At 36.0% G+C, this 26,529-nt stretch overlaps 1 protein-coding gene across 3 annotated transcripts; it reads left to right on the top strand.

Annotated features, from left to right (window-relative positions):
- Positions 1-502: 502 nt before the first annotated feature.
- LOC133859673 (CSC1-like protein HYP1) lies at positions 503-19,999 on the top strand. Of its 3 annotated transcripts, none has more exons than XM_062295167.1 (11): positions 503-709; positions 1,443-1,842; positions 5,891-6,043; positions 7,806-7,869; positions 7,979-8,188; positions 10,019-10,207; positions 12,769-13,067; positions 13,199-13,475; positions 15,943-16,218; positions 17,337-17,570; positions 19,611-19,999. In XM_062295167.1, the coding sequence occupies exons 2-11, from the start codon at positions 1,562-1,564 to the stop codon at positions 19,773-19,775; spliced, it is 2,148 nt and encodes a 715-aa protein (XP_062151151.1). In that variant the 5' UTR covers positions 503-709; positions 1,443-1,561; the 3' UTR covers positions 19,776-19,999. The 3 variants fall into 3 exon arrangements, with proteins under 3 accessions (XP_062151151.1, XP_062151152.1, XP_062151153.1); XM_062295168.1 differs by having other exon boundaries at positions 503-787; XM_062295169.1 differs by lacking the exon at positions 5,891-6,043.
- Positions 20,000-26,529: the final 6,530 nt, after the last annotated feature.

Below are 26,529 nucleotides of genomic sequence, written 5' to 3'. Positions count from 1 at the left end.
TAAAAGTAACAGGTTTCTATATATTATAAAATATTAAGAAAAATATCATTCTTTTCTGTCTCTTTCCTTTTACTCAGCAAATTTTAAGCAGTTTCCTAGGCTCCTAGCCAACGATGAAAACAGACAATCCGAAAATAAAGCACATTCGTGGGCCTCCTATGTCGCCAAGTAGTTTTTTTTTTTTTTTTGAAGTCCTCAATCTTATGGAATTTATGGAATTCTGTTTATCATGATAATATTTATTGATATATTTTAACATCTGATTCTCGATAGAAGAAAGTTTCCTCCAAATCAATCCACTGTACAAAGATGTCGGCGGATTGGACAAGGGAATAATTTCTATTTTTACTGGCCAGATACACAAAAGGACTGAGTCTTGAGTGCCATATGGATAGTTTGATAATTGATAATAGGAAATTACAAAGTTATTTTTTTTTTTATTTATTATAATTTAATTATGAATTGATATTAAGATAATGGTAAATGCCAATATCCAATTCGCCGGTGACGCGTGAAAGTTTACGAGAAGGATGCGTAGCCACTAAAGGATCACGCCACTCGAATGCTCGATAACTCTTTTACAATAGAGTATCTATAGTCGGTTAGGCTCACTGAAAAGCTGCTTGGTGGGAAACATATATGGTTGCTGCTTGTGCAGTTGTGCGACATCTGGGTTTGCTCACTTTCTCGCTCTTCAAGTCTTAACAAGGTCCGATCTTTCACTCTTTTTATGCCACCCATTTGAAAAGGAAGAGTTATTGATGTTATCTGTTCTTTGCTAGATGAGGTACAATGTTTGTAATTTGATGTATAATTGTATCCCCGAGAGTCCGATTTCCCTGTGTTTTCTTAAATTGGTTGTTGTTTTTGTTACTTGGGGTTATATGGGTGTCGTATGAAAATTGAGTTGGTTCACTGTGTTTTACTATGAGAAATCAGTTTTGCGAGGGGAAGTCGCAGTATTGCTTGTGGATAATGGAAATTACGTCAATTTTTGGGAGCTAATTTATTTATTTTTGTGTTCGAAATGTTCTTACTTGTGAAAATGATCATCAGCACGAGTAGTTTCTAGGTAACAATGAATGCTGATTGGTTGTTGAGCAAAATGGGTTCGAAGTATCCTACCCCAACTGTTTGATCCCAAAAGGTCAGCATCCTGCACACGATGAAACAAAGCGTATAAAACTAATGAAATGAACTATTTAAAGGGATGCTTTATCAATGTGCTGAACCACTAAGTGTCTAAGTGGAAGACAAGCGCCAATTTATTCTTATTCCCAATTAATTTGTAGGCTGCATCTCATTCCTACCCTCTGAGCATTTGTTTCGTTATAATGGAAAAAATACTTATAGTCCAGTTTGATTCTGGTGTCAAGATTAAATAATGTGCCCGGCTGTCGCACTTTATAAAGTTCTAAAGCAATCTTCTTACCTTTTTGCAGTTTTTTGGTCTTTGGGGTTTCTGATTGAATGCCCTTGGGCCTTGCCTACTCTTCCAAGTGCACGTTGAGTTATTGGCTTTGAGGAGTTGATAGAGTGAATTGAAGCTTGTTTTGGAAGAATGATTCTTTCAGCTCTTTTAACTTCTGTTGGGATCAATCTTGGCCTCTGTTTTTTGTTTCTCGTTCTGTATTCTATACTGAGGAAGCAGCCAGGTAACATCACTGTCTATGCACCGCGCTTGGTTGCTGAAGGAAAAACACAACAGAGAGGTCAATTCAACTTGGAAAGTTTATTACCAACTGCTGGTTGGGTCAAAAAGGCATGGCAGCCCTCCGAAGAAGAACTCTTGTCAATCTTGGGCTTGGATGCTGTGGTCTTTATGCGTATTTTTACCTTCAGGTAACTGAGATCTTTTCATGCTGCTAACTTGAAAAATGCAATTTTGTTGCTTACTGGATTGACATCTATAAGTTAATTAAACCTCTAAACTCTTTGATTCAGTGTGTTTAACTATTATTCTGATGAGATGGTGCTACTTTGTTTATGCATACATGCATCAATATTTACATAATGCTATTTTTAATTCCTAGAGACTTTTAATAGCCCTTGGAGCTGATGAATTTACCATTCTCATCCTTTTGATGGACTTGTAAATCTTAGGTGGCATTGAATAGGATTTCTTTCTTAGTTGACTCTGATATTTTAACTCACCACCATACCACTGCCACCTTGGTCTCCACCATGCCGCTTTTGCTACTAATTGCACCATGACTGCCACCACCATTGCAAGGATTGCTGCCTTGATATGTTCACTGTAACGGCCTGACCGGAGACAATCGATGGAATATTCGTATATTCCATCTGGCGCTACTACATAGCTCCAATAATGTAGCGGAAAAAAATGCCTCTTTTTTTTTTTTTTCATCTCTCTCTCTCTTTGAAACCCCAAGCTTACTTTGCATAAAATGTAAATTGAACGCTAGAGCACTAAACTGAACACACATTATATATACATAAAAAGCCATCTTATATACATAAAAAGTCATCTTACATTCTTACATATCTAGACAAAATATTGTTCATTACATTTACAAAAGTAACGCATATGGCATCCACTACTACGGCTGACATCCACAAAACTTAGCTGACTAACTACTGACTTCAAGGATAGTAGTCTAAGTGTTGGTAGGACTCTTCCTCATCTACTTCGACTATATCTGTAAAATTCAAAAATCTTACTGGCGAAAATGAGAGTTCACGGCCCGGTAAGTAAAAACAATCCAACCCATTACGCATGTGACATGAGCCCTTAATTAAAATTTATCTTTCTTGTTTATTTAAAAGCTGGTTCTCAAAATCTAAACAACTTTTATTTGAAACAAGATGCAAGGTTTTCATAAACACACATAGAAATGTGTTTTAGCGGAAATGACAGTAAAAAAGCATTTTAAATTAGAGAGAGACTTTTCTTTCTTGATAGATTTCAAATATCTAATTCTCTTAGCATTTTCTTTTTCAGAATTATTGCAGAACATCAATCTACATATATAGTTTAGGTTAACACTTATGACAATCGCTATCGTATAATAGTGTAAAACAATATTCAAAATCAAAACATGCAACTTATATTCATAATTGCATACACAGAATCATAATCATAATCATAATCATTTCATTTTATTATTTGCCAGTCGTATTGCCCCCCTTACAACACTGGGTTTGCTTAGCGTATTACCCCCACTTAACACTGAGTTTGCTAGTAGTATTGCTCCCTTCTAGCATTGGGTTGTTGAGTGTAATTCTCCCGCTCAACACTAGGTCGTGACAAAATATTTTCTCACAAAACTTTATTCCTTGTAAAACTGGTCTTTCCATTTTATTTCTCATATAAATTTAATTTACAACACAGATTTTTCCAAATTTTACAACACAGATTTTTCCAAATTTATTTTCCAAATTTTGATAAAACTCATTCATTTCTTTTAAATCATGTAAAGCATAGTGTAACATATGATAACATATATGAACATACTTAAATTGTAGGGCTCATGATCACGAATAAATGATGCATGTACCTTATGGCATTTAAAACAAATTTAACAATTGGTGGGAAAGTTTTACTTACAACTTGCTAATCCTCTTTTCGTTTAAGTTCTTGTTCCGTAGCTTGTGTTCGTTTGCATTTACATTATGATTACTCGTTAGATTCTATCCTTCTCTAAAGTTTTAAGACTTCACTGGACTTCTCTAAAGTTTTAAGCATGTATGTTAAAAACACAAACTTTTACGTAATAAAACCACTTCTTTGAGAAAAAAAAAACCGTAGTTTTTTTCTCTTTTCTAATAACAACACCTTCTCCAACAAGGCAACAACACAACCTTCTCAAAATACCAACAAAACCATAGCAACAACTACAATACATTAACAATCAAGCCAACTCAAAACAAAGTGAGGAGGTGCAAGATGATACCTCCACAAGCTTTCCTTTGAGGCTTCCTCTCCTTCTCACACTAGAATCCCTCTCTCTAGCTCTAACCTTAGTGTTTCTCACTCCCAAACTTGACCTCTTTCAATCTCTGGACGAACACAATGAGAGAGATAACGTTTCTCTCAAGCTCTAGTCTTTAAATAGGCAATTTTTCCATGTACTGTGCAAACTCGTTCGAACGAGCTCGGTTTAGAACCAATAAATGTGAGTCTCATCAATCACGTCATTCCAGTGCATTTTTTTACACGCGGAGATCCTTCTTCGTTCAAACAAAGATTTTATCTCATCTAGATGCGCCTTTGTTAGGTTGCATTAAAATACCCACCCCATCAATCAAATCCACACGTGAGTGAATCCTGGCCGTCAACGCGGTGTGCATTCGGACAGATCATCTCTCTCGTCCGAACGTGATTCATGTAGATTCATTTTTAAATTGCTCCCGCATGCCTCATTCAAACGGGAATATTTACTCGTCCGAATGGGGCGTTTTGCCCTAAAAGTTTTCTAAGTTCTTAAGCTACATTTTGACTTCCAATTGACCCCGAAACCCATTATAATAGGATCCTCTCCATTTCAAATGAAATGGAGAGGAGCCGGTTAGTTATAAAGCAAGGGGCAAAATTGTCCAAAAAATTGAAGTGACAATTTTGCCTCTTGTTTTATAACTAACCGGCTCCTCTCCATTTCAAATAAAATAGAGAGGATCCGTTTCCAAACCCATTGAGTTGAACAATGCTTAGCCTATTATTATTCGTGACGTGGGTTTCATTTCATTTTCTTTAAGTTTTTAAATTTCAATATTTCCGATTTTATTCTTGGGTGTTACATCCACATTGTAATTCATTCCCACCATACTAATCCAACTCTCCTCCTTTGGTGGGGTAAAGTGTTGCTGATTCTTGTGCCAGTTCCTCTCTGAAAATATGAAGTTTATTATTCATCAAACTGGAGGTGAACATTATTGAGGTGTTAAGTAAACCAGAAGTGTGAACTATCTCATCATGCACAGCATCCCTTACTTTGAAATTGTTACATTTTGGGACGTGGCTGAGTAGAAACACTTGAAGGCAGCACCTGCAGGCCTAAGGCTAGCTTTCTTTTTGTTTCTAACATTTTTAATTTTTCCTGGAAATCCTAAATTGGATAACAGGAAAAATTAGCTGCGCCACTTGTATGCTATTAGATTCCACATTGTCCAATTAGAGTCTCCGCATCCTTTCAGGACACCTGATCGAAAACCATCCAAATTGTGGCTTGTTCCATCGATATATGAGTGTGGAAGTTCCTGATGGCCTGGGGCTGTAATAAATTGCACTGTCAAAGAACTTATTGTACCTCACTTGACTAGAAATAGGTTATGCATTACTCAATGGTTACATTAGTAGTATCTTTTTTATGAGAAGACTGGAATGCGTAGGGTGCAAGATTGGAAGGGCAAGGAAAATCCCACTTGTTAAACCTACTATTTCCCTTAATGAAAGAAAGAAAGAAAGAAAGAAAGAAAGAAAAAAACCTAAGCCCTTTTCACAAAAAAATAGGACTTTTTCTTTATGCTATTGTGCTCTTGTTTCAGCTTTCAACTCAGAACTTCTTTAGCGGGTTTCTCTCCTGTCCATGTGTTGATGAACTAGGAGCTCCTGCCGTAACCAATATTGTGTCTCTATTTGCATGTGTATTTTGGTATTCTCCTCTTTGTTTTTTAACATGATATTATGTTACTTTAAATTTGTCCTCTATCCAAACAACATTCCTATTTTTACCCTCTTTCGCAGTGTCAAACACCTTGTTTCCAATGCATTCATTAGCTCCCCTATTCTCAGCATCCCCTTCAAGTATTTTACAAGTATAGTGGTTGTCCTACTGCTTTGTAATTACAGATCTTCATTTCTTTCTAATCTAGCTTACATAATATCTTCAACTGATCCTTTTTTTTTTTTTTTTTTTTTTGCTTTCTGTAGTTTGAGAGTTTTTACTGTTGCTGGGATTGTTGGGATCTTCATTCTTCTTCCAGTTAATTATCTGGGAGATCAACTAAGTCATGATATTTCTGATTTGTCAAGCAACTCTTTGGACTCATTCAGTATTTCAAATGTTAAAGATGGTTCAAACTGGTGCGTATCAGCTTGCTAGTTGAACAGAATGTACTTCTTGGGCAGAACAACACTGTGATAATTAAGGAGTAACATGGCATGAACTGGCAACAGCACATATTTTCTCGTTTTTATTCATATTTTCCTGTTTCTAATGCTGTCATGTATAACACTGCATCATATTTCCCAAATTATTCTGGATTTTCTGTTTTCCTCTTTAGATGCTTTCAGTTCTGTCTGCTTCAGAAAGTTTACTAGAGTGGATAGGTAAAAGACAAGAATATATGGAAAAGAGGAAGCCAGGTTTTTAGTTTTCCATTCATTACGACAACTCAGTCGGAGGGTTCTCTAACTTTGTTTGTGCTTGGTCATAGGCAAGAAGGTAGTGTTCAAGCTAGTATAAAAGTGAACTATTATGAAATATTACGTCTCCCTTTCGTGAGCTATGAAAATCCATTCTAAAGTGCGCTCCTGGAAGAGTAAAAGTTTTTCTCGGGTCCAATGAATTGAGTGTCTACGTCCCATTGTGCATGTTTTTTGGATGGTTATGTCCACTCATTGAGTTGTCCTTCCTTGTCTGCTACATGATTATGGGATCTTGATGGAATTATTGTAATTTCTCTTGTGACCTGGAAATATAATAATTATGACACCCCAAAAAGTTAGTCTTGCATTGGGAACATGAATTGCCTAGATGGAGTGAGTGGATTATAAAGGAGCTCATTGTATAGTATGGGTAAATGATGACTCGATCATCCCTAGTTGTAAAGATATAACTTCGACAGTGTAATTCATTTTCATGCTCAATAATTGAGAATTATTATGTCAATATCTTTGATAAAATGGCATTTTCATGCTCAATAATTCAGCATTTTGTTTATTAAACTAGTTATGCAAGGTCATGTTGTGCCACCCGTTTATTTAAATGGGTCGTACAGGGTTGAGAGATTTAATCCGTATGATTAAATGGGTCGAGTTTGGGATGACCGTTATGGCGTTATTGTCTTATATCCATTACTCGACCCGTCTCGACCCGACACGTGAACACCAATTGCTACCCCCTAGTGTGAGGCCTGCGATGAAGTGCTAATATCCTGTCTTTTCAAAGACTTCCAAATTTAATTCTTTTTTTTGCCCGGACCACTAATTCTCTCATATTTGTTTTCTCCGTTAAATAGGTTTCTGAATTATTTGCATACTATTAAGCTAATTTACAGTTGTTTCAGTTCATTTCCATTCCTTCGTTGTTAGTAGAAAGTAAAATCACAAGAAATGTTTCTACCCAAGCAAGCCAATGGGTTCATTTGTTAGGGTGGAACCCTGCAAGTCTGTTATACGTTTACTTTATACTGGCTCCAACTTGATATATTGGTATTGCTGATACAATTTTCAGTCATGTGACTCGAACTTTATTGGATTCCCACATTTCCATTGTTGATAATGGTTTAGTCTAAAACTATCTATCCTTCATACCCGAGAATAATTTCCTCACTATATTATCCTTTTTGTTTTGACCTTGACTACTTCTTCATGGGGTGTAGGCATATATGCATATGTTTAGAGGTGTATACTTAGTTTCTTCATTGCCTTTTCTTCTCTAGTAACTTTCCACTTGGTAGCTTCCTGGTTCAGCTTTGTACTCATTTGTAGAAATGTCTCGTCTTAAAGTTTTTAACTGGAGTAATTGCTTCCAAGTTTATATGAATTATATTGTATTTTCAAGTAAGCATTTAGCTAAACTATGCTGAGGAAACCCTGATGACTAGTTTTGGCCTTTCTCAAGGTTATGGATTCACTTTTGTGCTGCATATGTTTTCACAGGAGTTGTCTGCTATCTTCTTTATTACGTAAGTGTTCGAATTTGCTTGGCTAATGCCATCAAACATTCTGGTTGATTGAAAGAGGGAAAAAAAAAAGCATTGAGAAATCTTAACTTGATTACTTTATGATCTGCAGGAGTACAGATATATTTCATCAAAAAGAATTGCTTACTTTTACTCATCCAAACCTCAGCCTCATCAGTTTACAATATTAGTACGCAGTGTCCCTGTCCCGTCTGGGAGCACTTGCGGTGAAACTGTTGAGAGTTTCTTTACAGAGAATCACCCTGTTACTTATCTTTCGCATTCAGTGGTTCATCAAAGTAGCAAACTTCAGGGTCTTATTGTAAGCATCCTTGTGAACTTCTGATTGACCCTGTCTTTTGCCTTTACAGTGGTTCAAATTTATCACTATAGCTCAATATTTTGCTTCATGTACAATAGTATGCATGTCTCAGTTGTTTTTTTTTTTTATAGGCTGCTAGTTAATGTTTTGAAATGTCTATGTTTGAGTTACATTTATTATTAACCAATCTGGATGAGATCCTCGGAATGCTCAGTGAAGCATGAATTCTGTGGTAAATATTGGTACCAGCATCTCTGAATCATTCATTGAGCATTTTCATTAACTATAATTGAATGGTCTTGAGCTCTGTGATTTTTGATGATGAAGTCCTATATTGTCATTGTCAAAAGAAAAATGATTTAGAATGCTGACTTTGCAGATGAATCTTTTATAGTTCATTAATAAACAATATTCACGCTGGACTTGGTATTAGCATTTTAAATATAAAAAGGTTACGATCCGGAGCAGGACAGTTGATGCTTCTGCGTGTATTTTCTTTTTGATTGATGTTCTTATGCTTCTATTTCCTGTGATATCATTACAATAATTGTTCAACAAGTTTCCGCTCCTAATGAGTTGAATGGTTAGCTTGTATTGGTGCACTTTTGTCGTTGAGAATGAAGTCTTTTGAGATCAACCTGCATTAGACTTGCTTTGTTTAAAGTGAAAAAAAGGCAATCTTAAAAAGTTACAGTTTTTGCTTGTTATTAGCTGTAAAGTGATTGATGGGGTGAGACAAGGCATGACAGATCAAGAAGTTTTAATTTTATTAATAAGTGTGAAAATGTCATCCCATGAAGACATCTAAATTCTTCAATTCTTTCCATCTCCATTACCAATATTTTAGACAACCCAATTTTTATTTTATTTTTTTTAAAAAAAAACTTAGTATCAAGATTCTGGAGGAATGCTCCAATAAATTTTGTAAATTTCAAGATATACAACGTTAAGATATTTTTTTTCTTGAATTCAGAGGTTTGTGTGTGTGTGGGTGATGAATATATCTACGTGTACATATATCTGAAGTTGTTCTTACATATGTATAGAGATCCTATAGTCCCTATCAATTATTACATTTGATGGGTTACTTAGAACTATCATTATAATTTTGCATCACAATATACAGAAATAGAATTTAAAATGAAAGATGTAAATATTTTTTTATCTACACTAAGACTAGATGTGGCTACGTTCAATTGTAAATCCTATCCAATGAAGGTACTGGCTGTTACTGGTACAATAAGTGTAATATTTTTTTTTTAGATTTAAATATATACTCTGGAAAATTTTATTAATTGAATAGTTTTCCAGAAAATTGGTGGCATGCTGTAATGAGAAACTTGAGAAAAAAGGAACAGATAAAACTAACCCATTTTACGCAAACCCATATGCTTTTTTCAATTGTACACCAGGTGGCTTCTTATATGAAGTCCTATTAAACTCATAATCTTTTAAGATGTGCTTCAAAATGAAAAATAAATAAATAAATAATTTTTAACTTGAGGAGAAACCATTGCAAGTTCTTGTAATATTGATAAGAGTTTTTTGATTGCAAGCCCCTGTACACCCCATATTTTGGAGCACTTGAGACAAATCGTTATTGGCATAATATTAGAATGGTGCTTGTGGTTTATGTATATATTATGATTTTATCATATCCCTTCCTCTCTTTTTCCTGTACTTTTTTTTGGGGAGGGATGGTTAGGATAGGGGTAGGACTTCACCATTCTAGATTTATCTTCTTATTTGTTTTATTTTATTTTTTATTTTATTTTATTTTGTGATTTCTTTCTTCTTTAGCTCTAACAACTGTATGCTTATTCTTTGCAGGGTGATGCGGAGAAGCTCTACAGAAGGCTTGGCAACTTGAAACTGAAGAATCATACTCCACAAGGGTTCAAGCGTGATGGCTTTTTGGGACTTTTTGGACGCAAAGTTGATCTTTTAGATCATTACGAAAAGAAGTTGGAAGATATACAAGATAACGCAAGATTAGAACGATCTTCATTAGCAGGAAAGGTAGAGCCATTCATCTTTTGATAAAGAAAAGAATATTATGTTATGAACAGTTATTTCCCTATTGAAGCTACTTAAGAGTTTTTTTGGCCATTATCTAAATGTAAAGACCCAAAATATAAACAAAAGTGAAAATAAGAATAGAAAACCTAGGAAATTTCAGTACCAAACAACGTCTAACATTTAAAATCTTTATTTATTTATTTTAAAAATTTCTAGTATCCTTTCTAGTTTCCCGCAAAATAGTTGTTTGACATGGTTGTGAATTTTGCATCACAACACAAAATATAATTTATGCAAGTTTATTTGCTCAAACTATTTTAGTGGATAGGTGGCATGTACAGAGCCACCAGAATAATTGGCACCATAATATCCAGATTTACGTTTTTTATGCTGGGAGGAGTGGATTTCTTCTTCTTCTTCTTTTTATTTTATTATTATTATTATTATTATTATTTTTTTGGGGTGGGGGGGATGATGGGGTGGTTATCAAGATGAACCACATCTGTGCACCCCGTGTATATTATTTCCTTCTTCAATAACCAAAGATAATATAAATCATGTAACCCAAAGAGTTTTACATTGCCCTCTCTCCCTCTCTCTCTCTCTCTCTCTCTGTGGTAGAAGTTGCATGACATGCTTATGTGCCATGCATAATTGCGTAAGCTAAATAATGTAATGAGGACACAGATATTATTATTGGTGGTAAACATGAATTGGACATAACAATGTCCAAGAGACAAAATTGTATCCTTATGTGGACTATAAATATGCCCAGTGTCTGATGTGGATAGGAAGAATCGCCATTGCAAAAAAAAGCAAAGAGTAGAGGTGCCATAAATTATCAGCATGTACACATACACACCCCACTTAGAAACGTATGTGTGGCAGATTCCAAGCATGCTTTTAGATAGTGTAAATGCATACTGTCATAGGTAACTCTTAGTCTCTTGATATTTTGTGAGGTTATATTGCATATATGATGGTGCAAGAAAGCTTAGTCGTAAAGTCTGTTAGTTGTCATACTGAAGACCTACAATCTCGCCCTCATTAGGGACTTTGGGGAAGAAAGGCCTAAATTGGGGTTTGTAAGGGCTATCCCTGGTTGTACAAGTGTCCTTCTCAAGGGCCAAGAAGAAAGAAAAAGATTACTTCCTGCCTCTCATTTGTTGATCCTCTTTTCTTTTTTAGATGTCACATTATGGTTGTCCCGTTTTGAATACTAAATATAAAAGAGTTTGATAAATTACCTAATAATGAGGGCAAATTTAGAAAATCGTAAGTTTTAAAAGAGTAATAATGATGTTCCACTAGTTCCATTAAAAAGTTTGAATTCCTAGAAAGGACCAACAAATTGGGATGAAGTGTGTAATATAGATATGACAGAAATTTCCTACAAACTGGTTTATTGGAAATTTCATACAACTCACGTATAAGAGTAACATGTGTTTTTTAAACATGTGAGAATCACATGTTATTAAAACAACAAGTGTTTCTCACATGCTAATAGACACATGTCAATCTTATACGTGGGTTTTATGAAATTTCCTACAAACCGGTTTGTAGGAAATTTCTGTCCATATAAATAACCCTCGATTAATTAAATGTTACTAAAATCCATATTCTGTATGTTAGGCATGGAATTATGAAAAGGAAGTGTCTATTAATAAAACATCTGCTTCTTACATGCTAAGGGACACATGACATTTTAGAAACTGGAAATTCTCTCCTTATAAAAATATTTGATGTAGGACAACAACCTCCTCTATTTTTGGTTCAAGCAAAAATAAGAAAAATAAAATTGGACCAGTCCGTTTAAGCAGATTTTTATTCTGTCTCAAACAATGGAAGTACAAAAGGAAAGAATTTATACCCAATTTCAAGACCCAGCCGATTCTCATCCCAATTTGAGTCAAAATTGCCGTTTATTAATTCCCATGTTAGACTAGGAAATGATCAATTTTAATTGCCTTCTTGGCTTCTTTAGAGATTAGGTTCTATATTAGCTGGTGTTTCCTTCTTTAAAGGATTCATTGCGTTTTTTAAGTTTTAGTTTTCCAATTTTAGGAGATTGCCCATCTTTAGAATGGTCAGACTTCCATAGTTGGGAACTTGGGAGAATGCCCAAGTTTAGATTGGTTCTAGTATTTCTTTCTTTCTTTTGTAGTTCTGTATTCTCTGTTATAAAAGAGGACTGAATGTAATGAATTATTGAAACTTTTAGTTTCTTTTGTGTTTAAGCTATTTGATAGCTTGCTGTTTTTATAGAAAAGAAGACGCCGTTGCTTCCTTTCTTTATTTTCCTTCGCTTCCACTACATCAATATCAATCAGTAAGCTAGTGTTGATGTGGATAGAATGATGCTTAGAAAACAAATTTGATTACATAAAGTTTCCATATCTGTTGAATTTTACACTGTTGACCACATTCTAACTTTAGGTATGTGTGCATTGACATGCATACTTTCTATACCCTCCAATAGACGACTTATATATTAATCGAGTTAATATGAAGACAATATCTAATACAGCTATTTTTTCTTGTTTTCCTTTCAACTTTAATAGGAAATTCCTGCTGCCTTTGTGTCATTCAAGTCACAGCTTGGTGCTGCAGTAGCTTTACACATCCAACAAGGAGTCAATCCTACAGAGTGGCTCACTGAGCAAGCTCCTGAACCTCAAGATGTTCACTGGTCTTTCTTCTCTGCTTCTTACAAAAAAAGATGGATCTCCAAGCTGGTGGCGTTTATTGCATGTGCTGCTCTTACAATATTATTTCTTATTCCAGTTGTAATAGTGCAAGGTCTTACTAATCTTGATCAGTTGGAGACCTGGTTCCCTTTCTTGGAAGGCATACTAAATCTGTAAGTGGAAATCAAGCTTTATTAGTGATTGAATCTCACTCTTCCAAAATTAAAGCATGCCAGAGATTTTGTTCAAGAATTTAGGCTTTTCTAAGATATGATAGAAGAATGTGCTATGTGTTGATTTGCAGGGCCTTTGTCAGTCAAGTGATAACAGGATATCTTCCCAGTCTCATTCTTCAGATGTTCCTGTCTTTTGTACCACCCATCATGATAATGCTTTCCTCCATGCAAGGATTTATCGCTCAGAGTCAAATAGAAAAAAGTGCATGTATCAAAGTATTGTGGTTTACTATATGGAACATTTTCTTTGCAAATGTACTATCAGGGTCAGCTCTCTACCAGGTCAATGTCTTCCTTGAGCCCAAAAAGATTCCCAGCGTACTAGCTGAAGCTGTTCCGGCACAGGTGAGTAGATATTTCCATTAATAGTTTGGAAATCTTTGGAATATTTTTTTTTGGATGAATAAGCTTCTTTACTAAACAACCAAACACATTACAAAACTCAACAAACCACGTCCCCGCTACTGAAAAAACAGAGCAAGGATCAAGAAAGCAGAATTGCAAGAAAATCAACCAACTACAACCTACAAAACTCCTTAACAAACAGCAAATCCGCATAACTACCAACATACAAAACAAAAAACCCCATAATCCACCCACCAAAACCAGCTACGGAAAACTACTGCTAAAACCAGATACACAGCAACCTGAACTGGAGTTACAATAGAAACTTATCATGGATCCCCCATTTGCTGCAAAGAACCTGATTTTTCTTTGCATTTGTAAATCTCCCCAAGCCAATCACTATACTCCTAACTTCCCAATCAATTATGTTATTTATCTGCTCCTCACTTCTAGCTCCAACCCCATGTTTTAACTCATTTCTTTGCCACCAAACGTGATACACCATAGCACCCAACATCAGCATGCATAAAGTAGATTTCAGGCTGTTCCCTTTGAGCTCCTTAACTCCCCAATCAATAACATCTTCCCACTCAATTGAAGGATCCTCAATTAAACATTTCTGCAATGCCACCTTCTGAATCCTTTGACTATGCCACACTTAAAATACAAAGGCTCCCTACTTTCAATACCACCTCTACAGAAAAGGGACAAAGCATGTCTCCTTGAAAACCCCATCCTAACAATAGATCTCCCATAGAGATGCTATTCCTTAGAGCTAGCCACAATATAAATCTGTTCGAGGAATAATAAAAGAGCTCCAAACAAGTCTCCACCATCCCACAACACTAGCTTTTCTTCTAATGGCTTCCTACGTAACTGAACAAGAAAATAGACCATTCTTAGCAGCCTGCCATACCGGAATATCAGCATATCCAACAGAAACTAAACCCAACTTACTCTGAACTTCCACCATAGCTTCAGATGGAGCAGGAAGCCAATTCCACTCCTTATTTTTTGTCATACTCTTCAGCTTAGCATTATTCCTACTCCCAGCTTCATAAACAAGCTGAAAACCATACTTTTCTAATAAAACTCCATTTGGATGCCATCTATCCAACCAAAGAAAAATATCTTTACCATCCCCAACTTGAATTGAATAAAATTCTTTGCTAAATCCCTCAACTTCAAAATCTTTCTCCAACTTCAATAAGAACCTTGCGGCACCTTAACCTCCCAAAAACTCCTCCCCTTTAAAAGGTATTTCAACACCCAGGCTACCCACAATGAGCCAGCTCTTGTGAACAACAACAATATATGCCGCATAATAGCAGCTTGGTTCCAAACCTCGAGCCTCTTCAAACCCAAACCCCCTTCCTTTTTTGGCAAACAGACCTCCTTGGAAACTTCCGCATGAGCTCTGTCATTATCATTCCCCATCCACAAAAATCTACTAAATTTTTGTTCCAAACTGCAAATAATCTGCTTCGAAAGAATAATTCTTTCTAATATTTCTATTAAGATTTATATATTTTTCTGTAAATAAGTAAAAGGCTAAACTCAGTTCATAGAGGTGTTCCCTAGATATATTGCAACGTCATCATGACCAACTTGAAGTTGTGGTGTACATGCCTAATTCCCAAACTGCATTTTGCTATTTCGTCTCTTCCAATAATAAAGGGTTACGGTCTGGTGCAGAGGCAAAAGTTTCAAGAATTTCTAGCCCAAATGCAGGTTTCAGTCGTAAGAACTTTCACTTTGTTCAAAAATGTCAAAATTTAGAACTGTAACCAGCTGACCATTTACCACTTGGCAGGTCCAAACTACGATGATGTCTGGTTGGACCTTTGCCAAATGTAACTCATTATTAATTGCTTGTAATGAAAGTGAAACTTAGGTTCGGAAGGGAACACAGTGGTTTAGGCAGAGACTTTGAATTGGTGTAAGATTACAGTCATTTATGGATTTGCAAACCTGATGCATATTTTATCCATGCTGTTAAAAAGTTTCAAGTAACTTGGATAACATTGTCTTGTACTGAGTTGAAATCTCTTTATGCATGCTTGAGTACTTGAGGTAGTTGACCTTATTAATCTTTGGAAGACACATCCAATGGTGAGGCTTTTTGTGCACCAAATGTTATTTTGGATATGCAGATTTTGGATCAGTTTCACTCTCTAGGGTCTGGTATGAAGATGCTGAATGCAATTGTTTTATCTTCTTCTTTTCCTTTCTCTCTATTTTCTTCTTCTTTTCTTTTCTTTTAAGAAGGTAGTGGGTTTATCCCGATTATCTTCCAATATTTGAAAGGAGATGAACATGAAAATAATCTATCATTAATTAGCACTCAACTTGTATCAATTTTCAGGGAAGATCTTTTTGGCTTTAAATGTTGGCCTAAACTGTTGAAACCATTTCTTAAAACTATGATTGAAGATACGAAATGGTTTGGTTTTTTACTTTGATGCAGGCATCATTCTTCATTGCCTATGTTGTGACATCTGGATGGACCAGTCTATCAAAAGACCTCTTTCGATTGACTCCCCTTGTGTGCAATTTCTTCAAAAGAGTATTTGCTGGAAAAGCTGGTGATGAATTTGAGGTTCCGTCAATTCCTTACCACAGTGAAATTCCCAAGCTTCTCTTCTTTGGACTTCTTGGTGTAACATACTTCTTCCTTGCTCCCCTGATCCTGCCGTTTCTCTTGGTTTACTATTGTCTGGGATACATCATCTATCGCAACCAGGTTACTGGAATGCCTTCCTTTTTATTTTTTCGAGTTATTCTTTCACTTATAGCTTCACCCACTCATCTTCTTCTATTATTTACTTAGCACCCAAAAAAAAAGGCTCCATCTCTCATAAAAGAAGGAAGAAAAGAAAAATAAGTTTTTTACATGCAGCTTTCAAGATGCTACCCACCTTAATTTACCAATCCTATTGCATGCGTAAACAAATCTAAGATTATAATCAAGTTATTCAAGTCACTAATTGATGTATGGCCTAACCTAATATACAAAATAAAAACTTTGGATTCTTTTGTAATTTTTTTTTTTTTTTTTTTTCTGTATATGTATGAAATATGAATTTAATTATATTATTTTTAATGTTAATTGAGTTGTTTGACCTTAGGATCTAGAACTAATAATTTTTATCCAAGTCAATTTCTAAATCCTGGAAACAAGTGATGAGACAATGAACATATGTAACTGGAGGTGTTTCTGCTCTTCATTTTGAATTTTGCTTTCCCTTTGGTTTCTGGATGATTTTTTTCTTTAACAAAGATACATTGATAATCTCTTTTTTTGAAAAATAAAATTCAGATTTTTTTAATAAGTAATTCATATCATTGATAAGCGCAAAGAAACTGAACAAAGGAAGCAAATAATACTGATTTCAAAAATTTATTCCATGAAATATTTTTTGGTCCCTCTGAAAAATATGAAAAGAGTTGCAGTTGGAAAATAATTTAAAGTTCCAAATTGAAAATTGTGTAACATAAGAATATTGGTGCAAAGGATTAATCACGTGTGGCCCCAACATTACTCCAACCCCCCAGCACACACACACACACACACACACACACACACACACACACACACACACACACACACACACACAGAGACAGAGAGAGAGAGAGAGAGGGAGGGAGGGAGGGAGGGAGGGATCCATATGGAACTGTCACCATCCTTACGAAAGTTCAATCAGAAAGCCAAGCAGCATTTTTGAATGTTTGGGCTGCTTACTTGATATTCCCTTAAACCATTTTTAAAGTGTTAAATATTGGTTGAGGAGATAATATTGTGATTTTTCAATGTTTTCAACCTACTTTTTATTAACTGATTTTATTGAAATTTTTGAACAGCTATTGAACGTATTTGCATCCAACTATGAAACTGCTGGAAAGTTTTGGCCTATAGTACACTATTCAACAATTTTTTCTTTGGTGCTGATGCATATTATTGCCATTGGTGTATTTGGGCTTAAGAAGGTTCCTTTGGCTTCCAGTTTAATTGTTCCTCTTCCAGTTCTCACGCTTCTTTTCAATGACTATTGCGAGAAACGGTTTTTACCCATATTCAAAGCCTATCCTACAGAGGTACTGACAAACAAATTATTTTTATTTATTTATTTTCCTGATGCCTCAGTTTTAATGTTCTGGCTAATATGTCATGTACAGTTTTTTTATCCTTTCATATTTTATTCTCTTATATCCCCTATAATGGTTACCTCTTTATTGCATATCTGATGCCTGGGAAATTGTCCTGTTCTTTTATATCTTTTAATGTATCTTCTTATGTGGTGCGTGGTTGTTCTTATATTGTTGTACTGTGTCTTGCTTAGAAAATCTTGCTTCTCTTTAATTTTGGTGAGCAAGCTAAAGCCAGAGTCAATTGACAATCTGAGAAATAATAGATGACAAACTAATATCAAAGATGTGCTAGTCCAAGTAGAATGTGCTACCAGTATTCCAGGTGTCTTTCACATCTCTCCATGGGATGGCACATAACTACCACAACTTTATCAAATAAGAAAATCAGCTTCTGCCTTGAAACTACAACGTGATCCACTTGGAGCTTGACTATATCTAAAGTTCAATGTATTTATTTCGGTAATGCATAATTATTGGACTTAGGGCTTCAGAGTGTTTCTATTAGTTTTTAGGGTATGAGGCTGTTGTTATAATATTGGGTAGGTAGGGGGACGTATTGATCCATGTCCATGGTTTGGAGTAATGCTTAGTATAAATTTTATATTTGGTATCGATTTAAGCTTCTTTGTAGATCTCATTTTGATACGGTCCATTAGGGTTAGGGTTTCTTTTAAGATCCTTGTAAGGAATGTAACCATTCTGCAAACAGCTTTCTTATAGAGGTTTAATTCAGATCCAAACAATTCAATGACTAATCTCACATTTGATTTACAAAAAGCTTCAACAAATGCAAAATAAAGGAAGCATGCATACTCTCCATGAACTTTTTGAAATGCACGGGAGAGATCTCATGAAACTTGAAGTGGAACTTATTTAGAGGAAAAATGAACGTACACCTTGGTTAGATATTATAACCAGACTGTCAGTCAATAGAGAAACATAAAATTTTGCTTGCTGGTACTATTTCATGTTGCTGGAAAGTATTACTCAAAGTTCCAGGTTTTAGTGATCGATGATTGAGAGAAAGTACCTCGGGATATTTTACATAAACTCCTAGTCCAACAAAATGTAAGCAGCTTGTGGTGGAACTCATGATAATATCCAGAAATTGATTTCTTTCCCAATTTAAGACTTCTCAAGATTTCTCTGCTATAAATAAGACTTCGTATCTTAGGATCTGATAAGTGGAAAATAGTGCAGCATGACAATTTGTGGCACACATAGACTGTTTTTGTGAACCCTGACTGTTGATAGGCTAATTGGTTAGGCTCGTAAGCCTTCCTTGTTAGTTGGTATATGTGGATTTTTTATTTTTATTTTTTTAAAAAATATATATTATTTATGGTATTTTTCAGTTATTATGCCTGGTTCATTTACATGACCATCGTCTAGATATGCTCCCTCTTGTTGGCCTTGACCACCATATCAGAATGATGCTTTTTCTGCAAATGATTTTCTAGATGCTGTGGATTCCTTTCATTGCCCTCTGTACTTCCATTGATCTTCACCTTGTACATTCTCAGTTATTTGATGCTGGTGTAGTTGCACCGTACCCTATTAATTCATCATCACCCTTGCTAAATGCTTAAGCACTTTTGCTGCTCAATGTCTTATAGAACATGTAACAATAAATCACCTTTTAATTAGCCCTTTTGGCTGTTTTGGACATTGGCACCCATCTTTTGTTCATAAATGTTTTACAATTTGTTTCTTAGTAGTAATCAGGCTAGAAATATTTATTGCCTAAGTTAGTGAAGCAGGCAGAACTGAAGCTTATAATTAATTTTTCCTGAGACAAATTAAAAACATCAGAGCATTTTTATGCCAATATATTATCAAGTTATATGTTTCTTTATGGCCCTTAAATCCTGTTTATTCTCAACTCTTCTTTTTTACAAATATTTTTGTTGTTTTCATTGCAAATATTTTTGCTGTGCATTCTTTTGATGCCTCACCAGAAGTGGCCTAAAATGGTGTGTTGTGCAGTGTTTGGTAAAGAAAGATAGAGAGGACCTGAATGACCCTGCTACTATGGCCGAATTTTATGAAAAATTAGTCACTGCATATAGAGAGCCAACCCTAATGTCAATGCAATACCCCAGAAGCACTGATGGGCGCAACATTCCCCTTCTTCATGCTGCTGAAGTTTGAAGTCTGAAGTCTGAGTGTTTTGTCTTATGGTATCACTGCATTATATTTGTTTTGAGGAGGCCGTTGTTTTGGTTGTGGGGTATTCTCATTACATAGTAAAGTACTCCACATATCTGTGCTTTTAGCCTATTTTTGCTTTTTCTTTTTGGAAATATGATATGTGAAGAAAAAACATATTAGAAGACTCAGACTTCTTATCTCATATGTGAAGAAATTAGCCACCACTCTAAGCATGTACATGACAATCCCACTTTGCAATTTTTAACACTGCCCATGTTTGTTAAACTTTCAAAACATGGTTTTAAAAAGCTTTTCTCAAAACACTTTTGAGAGCACAAAACACTTTTTAAAAAACAAAATACAATACATTTACAAAAAAACTTTTTTAGAAATATTTTGAGAAAAACGTGTTTATTTTTCATTTTTTTTCGCGTGAAAGCTGACTTATTGCATTAAATCCAATTACCGATACGAAAGCCTTTCTTATTATCTGCATTTTCTTTGTTTCCATTCTTTTATTAGCTGATTCAATTACAGCTCGAGGATTGCTTCAATTATATTTCGATGTAAAATGTTTTCATCCTAAAATATTTTTTAGGAAAAACTGATTATTTTCCGGTGGTTTGATTGCAAACCTGAAAATGGTCTGGAAGAGATTTTCAAGTGTTTTGTTAGAACCTGAACATGCTATAAAAATATCCCCATAAATCACTACCACCATTACCCCACTCAACCAAAATCGACATACGTACACAGCAAAATTACCGATCAAACCCAAACGTTAAATCTATTTAATTTGCAAAACTGAACTTCTTTGACCGCTAAGGATGGCATGAGAAAATCAACTTGCTCGGGCAGATTTGGAAGAGCGCGAGGCCTCCTGGGCACGGCCTTGGACACGTTAGGATTGGTGATCAAATACACCCGTGCCCTTGCCCACTCTGCCTGGGTCTAGCACATTGTGGTTGGCCGACGGTGATACCGACCTCAACGACTGGCTAGAGCACGTAGGCTGCCATGCTGGTTTGCTTGGAGTGGTGGAAAATATTTTACAAAAATGAAACGCATCATACGCCTGGCCTCATTAGCCTTGTTTTTCTTGGTTAACGGAATTCCGTTAAGGAACCATAATTTTCAGCCGCCCCCAAACAATTAAAAAAAAAAAAAAAAAAGAAGTAGCAAAAGTATTATTTTTCAAAAATAGACCCTGAAACGAATTGGGAGTTCACATTGTACGGGAAATAAGTGCACGTAAATAGTTATTAAAGCATATATATTAGGTAGGATCACGTGTTTAAGTGGGCCGGGACTAGAAAAGGAAACACGTGAAGTTTGCATATTTTTGCTTTTGCATGTCTTCACTGACGTCATTGGTGATTACGCCATATATATATATATACGCAATAACAAAATCCCAGTAAATCAATTAATTAATGGCCTTCCCATGAACCTTCAATCCTTATCCTAACTTACCATTTCTTTCTTTGCTTTATTTCATGCAGGGAACCCCACGTCCGTACATGATCATCAACTTTGAGACTTGGTTCATTCCACAAAATTTGACTGAAAAGTTCAATTATTTGGTAATTGGAGTGACAGTCTACTTGAGTTCATGCCACATGATCAAGATTCATGCATGCTAGATGTGTTTAATACGTTCCTACTTCCTAGAGAAGGAGAACCCTTTTAAGGCAGGTCATTTTGTGTATTCGTATCTGTAAGGTAAATTTTGAACTTGTGCAAAGCAAAATTTAGACCTCAAAACAAAATGCCACGAGACTAAAGTCCTTATCAATTCAGCCAACCCCTTTGGGTTAGCATTCGTAGTGATAATAAGTAGGTTACAGTCAATTGATTTTCTAGTCAATTGGTAGGCCCTCTTTCTCTCCTTTATGGACGTTTAATATATATATATTTTTTTTAAGAAAATAAATAAAAAACTGCTTTTTCTAGCAATTAAAGGTAACTTTTGCTTTTTTTGAGGTAGCTAACTTTTGTTTTTGTTTTTGTTTTGTTTTTGTTTTTTTGTTTTTTTGAAAGGAACTTTAAATTAATTAGAATCCTTGCGTTGCGGGCCTTTATATTAAAGGTAACCATGCACATACAAATTCCTAATTTTATTTGATTCCTTTTTATATTCACATGTCCATCAGCATTCCATGCACGTGTGTATATGGTTGGAGGTACTGTCCGGCTATAGGTGAACTAAAAAAAATAGTTAATACTTTTTGGGCTTCACACTTTTTGTATTTTGTCAATAGTCGAACAAATCAAATAAACAATGACTATTGGGACCGTCTGACTATTAGGATGGTTGTTTGGAAGAAACTTCCTTTTACTAACTTAGACACTAATCACACCATAAAACGAAGCTCAAACACTGAAGTCTCAAACTTTATCTAAAAAATAAACGTTTCTTACAAAAATTGAAGTTTTCACTTCCAACACTTCGAAAATAACAATGATCCTCACAACAACACATCTAAGAGTTAAAAGATCTTTTCTTTCACGAGTTCAAAACGTTCTAAACACATACTCAAGTCAAAATCCAAACTTTCTAGCCCTAAACTAGTTATTTCTTTTCTTAAGAAAAACCATAATTTTACCTTGTGATGTGTGTTTTAAATAGTACTCGCAAGTGCACGAATCGTTTTGCAATATAATGTTATGCAAGTGCGAGGTCGATCCCACAGGGAAATGGTCAAATATTGGTATCTTGCTTAATCAACCTCATTTTAACCTAGTTCCAAAGGCTTGAGACTTGATTCAAGAACAAAAGACTAAATGAAAGAGATGTAATGAAATATGTAAAATAAAAGGAACTAAGGTTAAGGAATCCACCAAACCAAATCCTACAACTCACACTCTTGGTTTCCACTTGAACACCCAAAGAACATTAAGCTTAGGGTGTTATTCAAGTTTCTTAACCATAAACCCAAGAACCATTAAATGAATCCAACACATTGACAAATCACAAAGAGTACCGATTGAAATCAAAACATCCAATGTATCATTCAATCACAATGGATATCATCATTCAAACCGATAAAACAATGTATTAGTCGGTTGAAACACATAAAATGTCCTCTATCCACCACTAACCACATTCATTGCAAAAGATAAAGCTTTAAATGAATGGAACTTGAACAACTAACATGATATATCATTAAATGTGCAAGTGGTACAGCAAGGTTGTGAGTGTCATCAATGGAAAGGTTTCATCCTCAACCCTAGTTGAGGTTACTAGCCTTCCATGACTAAGAACACCACAAGAAAATGATGAACAACCATGGAAATGAAAGAAAAGCTCTACAAAAAGAAAGTATTCTGAAAATAAACTACTGAATTACACTACAATAAGCACGAAATTAAAACTAAATACAGAGTTTCTGCTCTATTCTTTCCTCCCCTACTCTCTCTACTACTCTATCAACAAGGGGATGGCTATGGCTTTTATAGAGGAAAGCCATGGCAAGAAATGACTCCTCTACCCTCCTCTAGGGTTCTTCTGCAGCTAGAGACAACCCCAAACACGAAACCAGCGTGTTCTGCAGCGGAAATCAGAGGGAGGACTGCTTTTTGGCTTCTGATTGGGCGTTCTGGCGCGCTCTGCAAAAGCAGTTTCTGGGAAAATTCGATCGATCGACTTTTATTTCGATCGATCGACTTCGGGCAAATATTCGATCGATCGAATTTTAAGTTCGATCGATCGACTTGTCAGGGTCTCCGAATTTCCAGTTATCTTCTTATGAAATTTGTCATTCCTCTCTTATTGTCCTACAGAAACAGAAAACACAAAATCTAACCAAAACATTAAAAAAATAACAAGGCTAAAGGTCTAACTAGTGCAAATCAAGGGGTCCAAATACACAATATTTGGCACTCATCAAATACCCCCAAACTTACATTTTGCTAGTCCCTTAGCAAAAACAAAATGAAAAACAAAATCAAAGCATGAAACATAAGTCCTCTTTCGTGGGAGAAACGATTGCATTTAGCATATGCAATAAGCCTTTTAAACCCCTAGGACTCCCTAGTGGACGAGTGAAGTCTCGTGAGGGTTTGCCAGAAATGGTACCCACAAACATTGAAATGCCGTATTTATCAATTGAGCGAAAATCATCATTCAAACACATGGTTCACACATCATGAGCATGTTTAACAAAATGAATATCACATTATCATGTTATCAAAAATCGATCAACTCATAGATGGAAAATTGAGACAACACATGTTCAAAAGTGTATGGTGTGAATAGCATAGAATCATGGGGTTTCGATTTTCCTCAAAGCACATATATCCAAAAATTCGCAGGACTTCCGTCAAATAACCAAGGCTCATCATATATTTATTATTATTTATTATTATTTTGTGTCGGCTGTGCAATGTTTGACTCCTTTAAGCTTTCTAATTGACCTATGTAACGAGTGTTGGGCCAGTGACTCCCAAACCAGATGGTCTTAGGGCATTAGATGTAAAAACATCCCTAAGGGCTTAATTACTCAAGTCAAAAAGGCTACGAAGTTAAACTAGCCAAACAATCATCCAAGCTGAAATTCTCATCTTTTTACGCGAACACCCAATGCTTAATGAGGCAAGGGGCCCGGTTACTCAATGAAAAGTCAAATTGGTGATATTATTCTAAGCATTTTTTTTTTATGTATATATATATCAATAAGCCAAGGTTTCATCAACAAGTCATCCTACAAATCTCAAGACACATAAATTTTAATTCAAATCTCATACCCCACAGAAACAAATGCTAATGTGCTTGTGATGAACAGTTTAAACATGTCAAGTCTCTCTAATCCAAAGATGAGTCAAAAGATCTCAGATTTTCATGATATGCAAAATTCAACATTTTAAACAAACCAATGAGATGCAAACCATAGTAAGATGTAACCATGCTCAACTAACAATAAAGCATTTTTTTTTTTTTTTTTTTAAATTGAATGAGTATTAACAAGGCAACAAAACAAGAATTAAATGAAAATAGACAGAAATGTCTACCCCACCCCCAAACTAGAATAACACATTGTCCCAAATGTGGCTAGAGATACAATACCGAAGGGTGATGCAAGTTGGGCACACTGTAAGAGAAGCGCTCCCCCAAACTTGAACGGCAGACACTGTCCTGAAAATCACAACTAAAACACAAGAAAATCAAATGACCGGAAAAAAAATGACTAGGGTTGCCTCCCACTAGCGCTAAGTTTTCAGTCTTCAGCCAGACTTTCCATCCTGACGACAATCATTCCGAGTAATTCGGGTCCTCTAAAAGGGTTGTCTCAACCTCCGAGCTCTGCAACTCCAAAAATGGCTTCAGTCGTTGCCCGTTCACCTTGAACGTGCTGCCATTTTTTGGATCCTCAATCTCAATGGCCCCATAAGAAAACACTGATCGAACTATGAAAGGGCCTGTCCATCGAGATCGGAGCTTCCCTGGGAACAGATGCAGACGTGAATTGTAAAGGACTTTCTGACCAGGCTCAAAAGATCGTCTCAATATGTTCTGGTCGTGGGCCTTCTTCATCCGTGCTTTGTACATCCTAGCACAGTCATAGGCATCGTTCCTCAGCTCTTCCAATTCATTGAGTTGGAGCTTCCTCTGTGAGCCAGCCTTTGTGAGATCGAAATTTAGCTGCTTAATGGCCCAGTAAGCTCTGTGCTCCAACTCCACAGGCAGATGGCATGCTTTCCCGTACACGATACGGTAAGGTGACATGTCAATCGGTGTCTTGAACGCTGTCCGGTATGCCCATAATGCATCGTTCAACCGGAGAGACCAATCTTTTCTTGACGGGTTCACCGTCTTCTCCAAAATCCTCTTGATCTCTCTGTTTGAAACCTCCACTTGTCCACTCGTCTGAGGGTGATAAGGAGTGGCAACCTTGTGCGTGATGCAATATTTCTTCATCAGCTGTTCGAAGACCCGGTTGCAGAAGTGCTTTCCACCATCACTAATAATTGCTCGAGGAGTACCAAAACGAGCAAATATAGTGTCTTTTAAAAATTGGACCACAACTCGGTGGTCGTTGGTCTTGCAAGCAACTGCCTCTACCCATTTGGACACGTAGTCCACAGCAACCAAAATGTATAGATAGCCGAAGGAGTTTGGGAAAGGTCCCATGAAATCAATGCCCCATACATCGAAAATCTCAACAATAAGAATCGGGTTGAGGGGCATCATATTTCGACGTGAAATACTCCCTAGCTTCTGACAGCGCTCGCATGCAACACAATAAGTGTGAGCGTCTTGAAAGATGGTAGGCCAGTAAAATCCGCACTGCAAAATCTTTGCAGCGGACTTCTTCGCACTGAAGTGGCCTCCACAGGCATGATCATGACAAAAGGAAATGACACTAGATTGGTCAGGCTCGGGAATGCATCTCCTAATGATCTGATCGGGACAATACTTGAACAAGTAAGGATCGTCCCAGAAAAAATTCTTCACCATGGACAGGCATTTGACCGGTGACAAGATAGTTCACTATGTCAGCAAACCATGGTGAGTGAGTATGAGCAATATGCATCAACTGCTCATCGGGGAAGGTCTCAGAGATGGGGGCGGCTTCTTCCGTGAAGTCCACGATAATCCTTGAGAGATGATCAGCCACCACGTTTTCGGACCCCTTCTTGTCCCGAATCTCAATGTCGAACTCTTGTAAGAGCAAAATCCACCGGATGAGGCGAGATTTAGCATCCTTTTTGGAAAAAAGATACTTCAATGCCGCGTGATCCGAGTAGATGATGA

The sequence above is a fragment of the Alnus glutinosa genome, chromosome 2, assembly GCF_958979055.1.
Source record: "Alnus glutinosa chromosome 2, dhAlnGlut1.1, whole genome shotgun sequence".
Lineage (NCBI taxonomy): Eukaryota > Viridiplantae > Streptophyta > Magnoliopsida > Fagales > Betulaceae > Alnus > Alnus glutinosa.
Note: the sequence above shows the minus strand (reverse complement) of the source record. Positions and strands in the feature narration are given on the sequence as shown.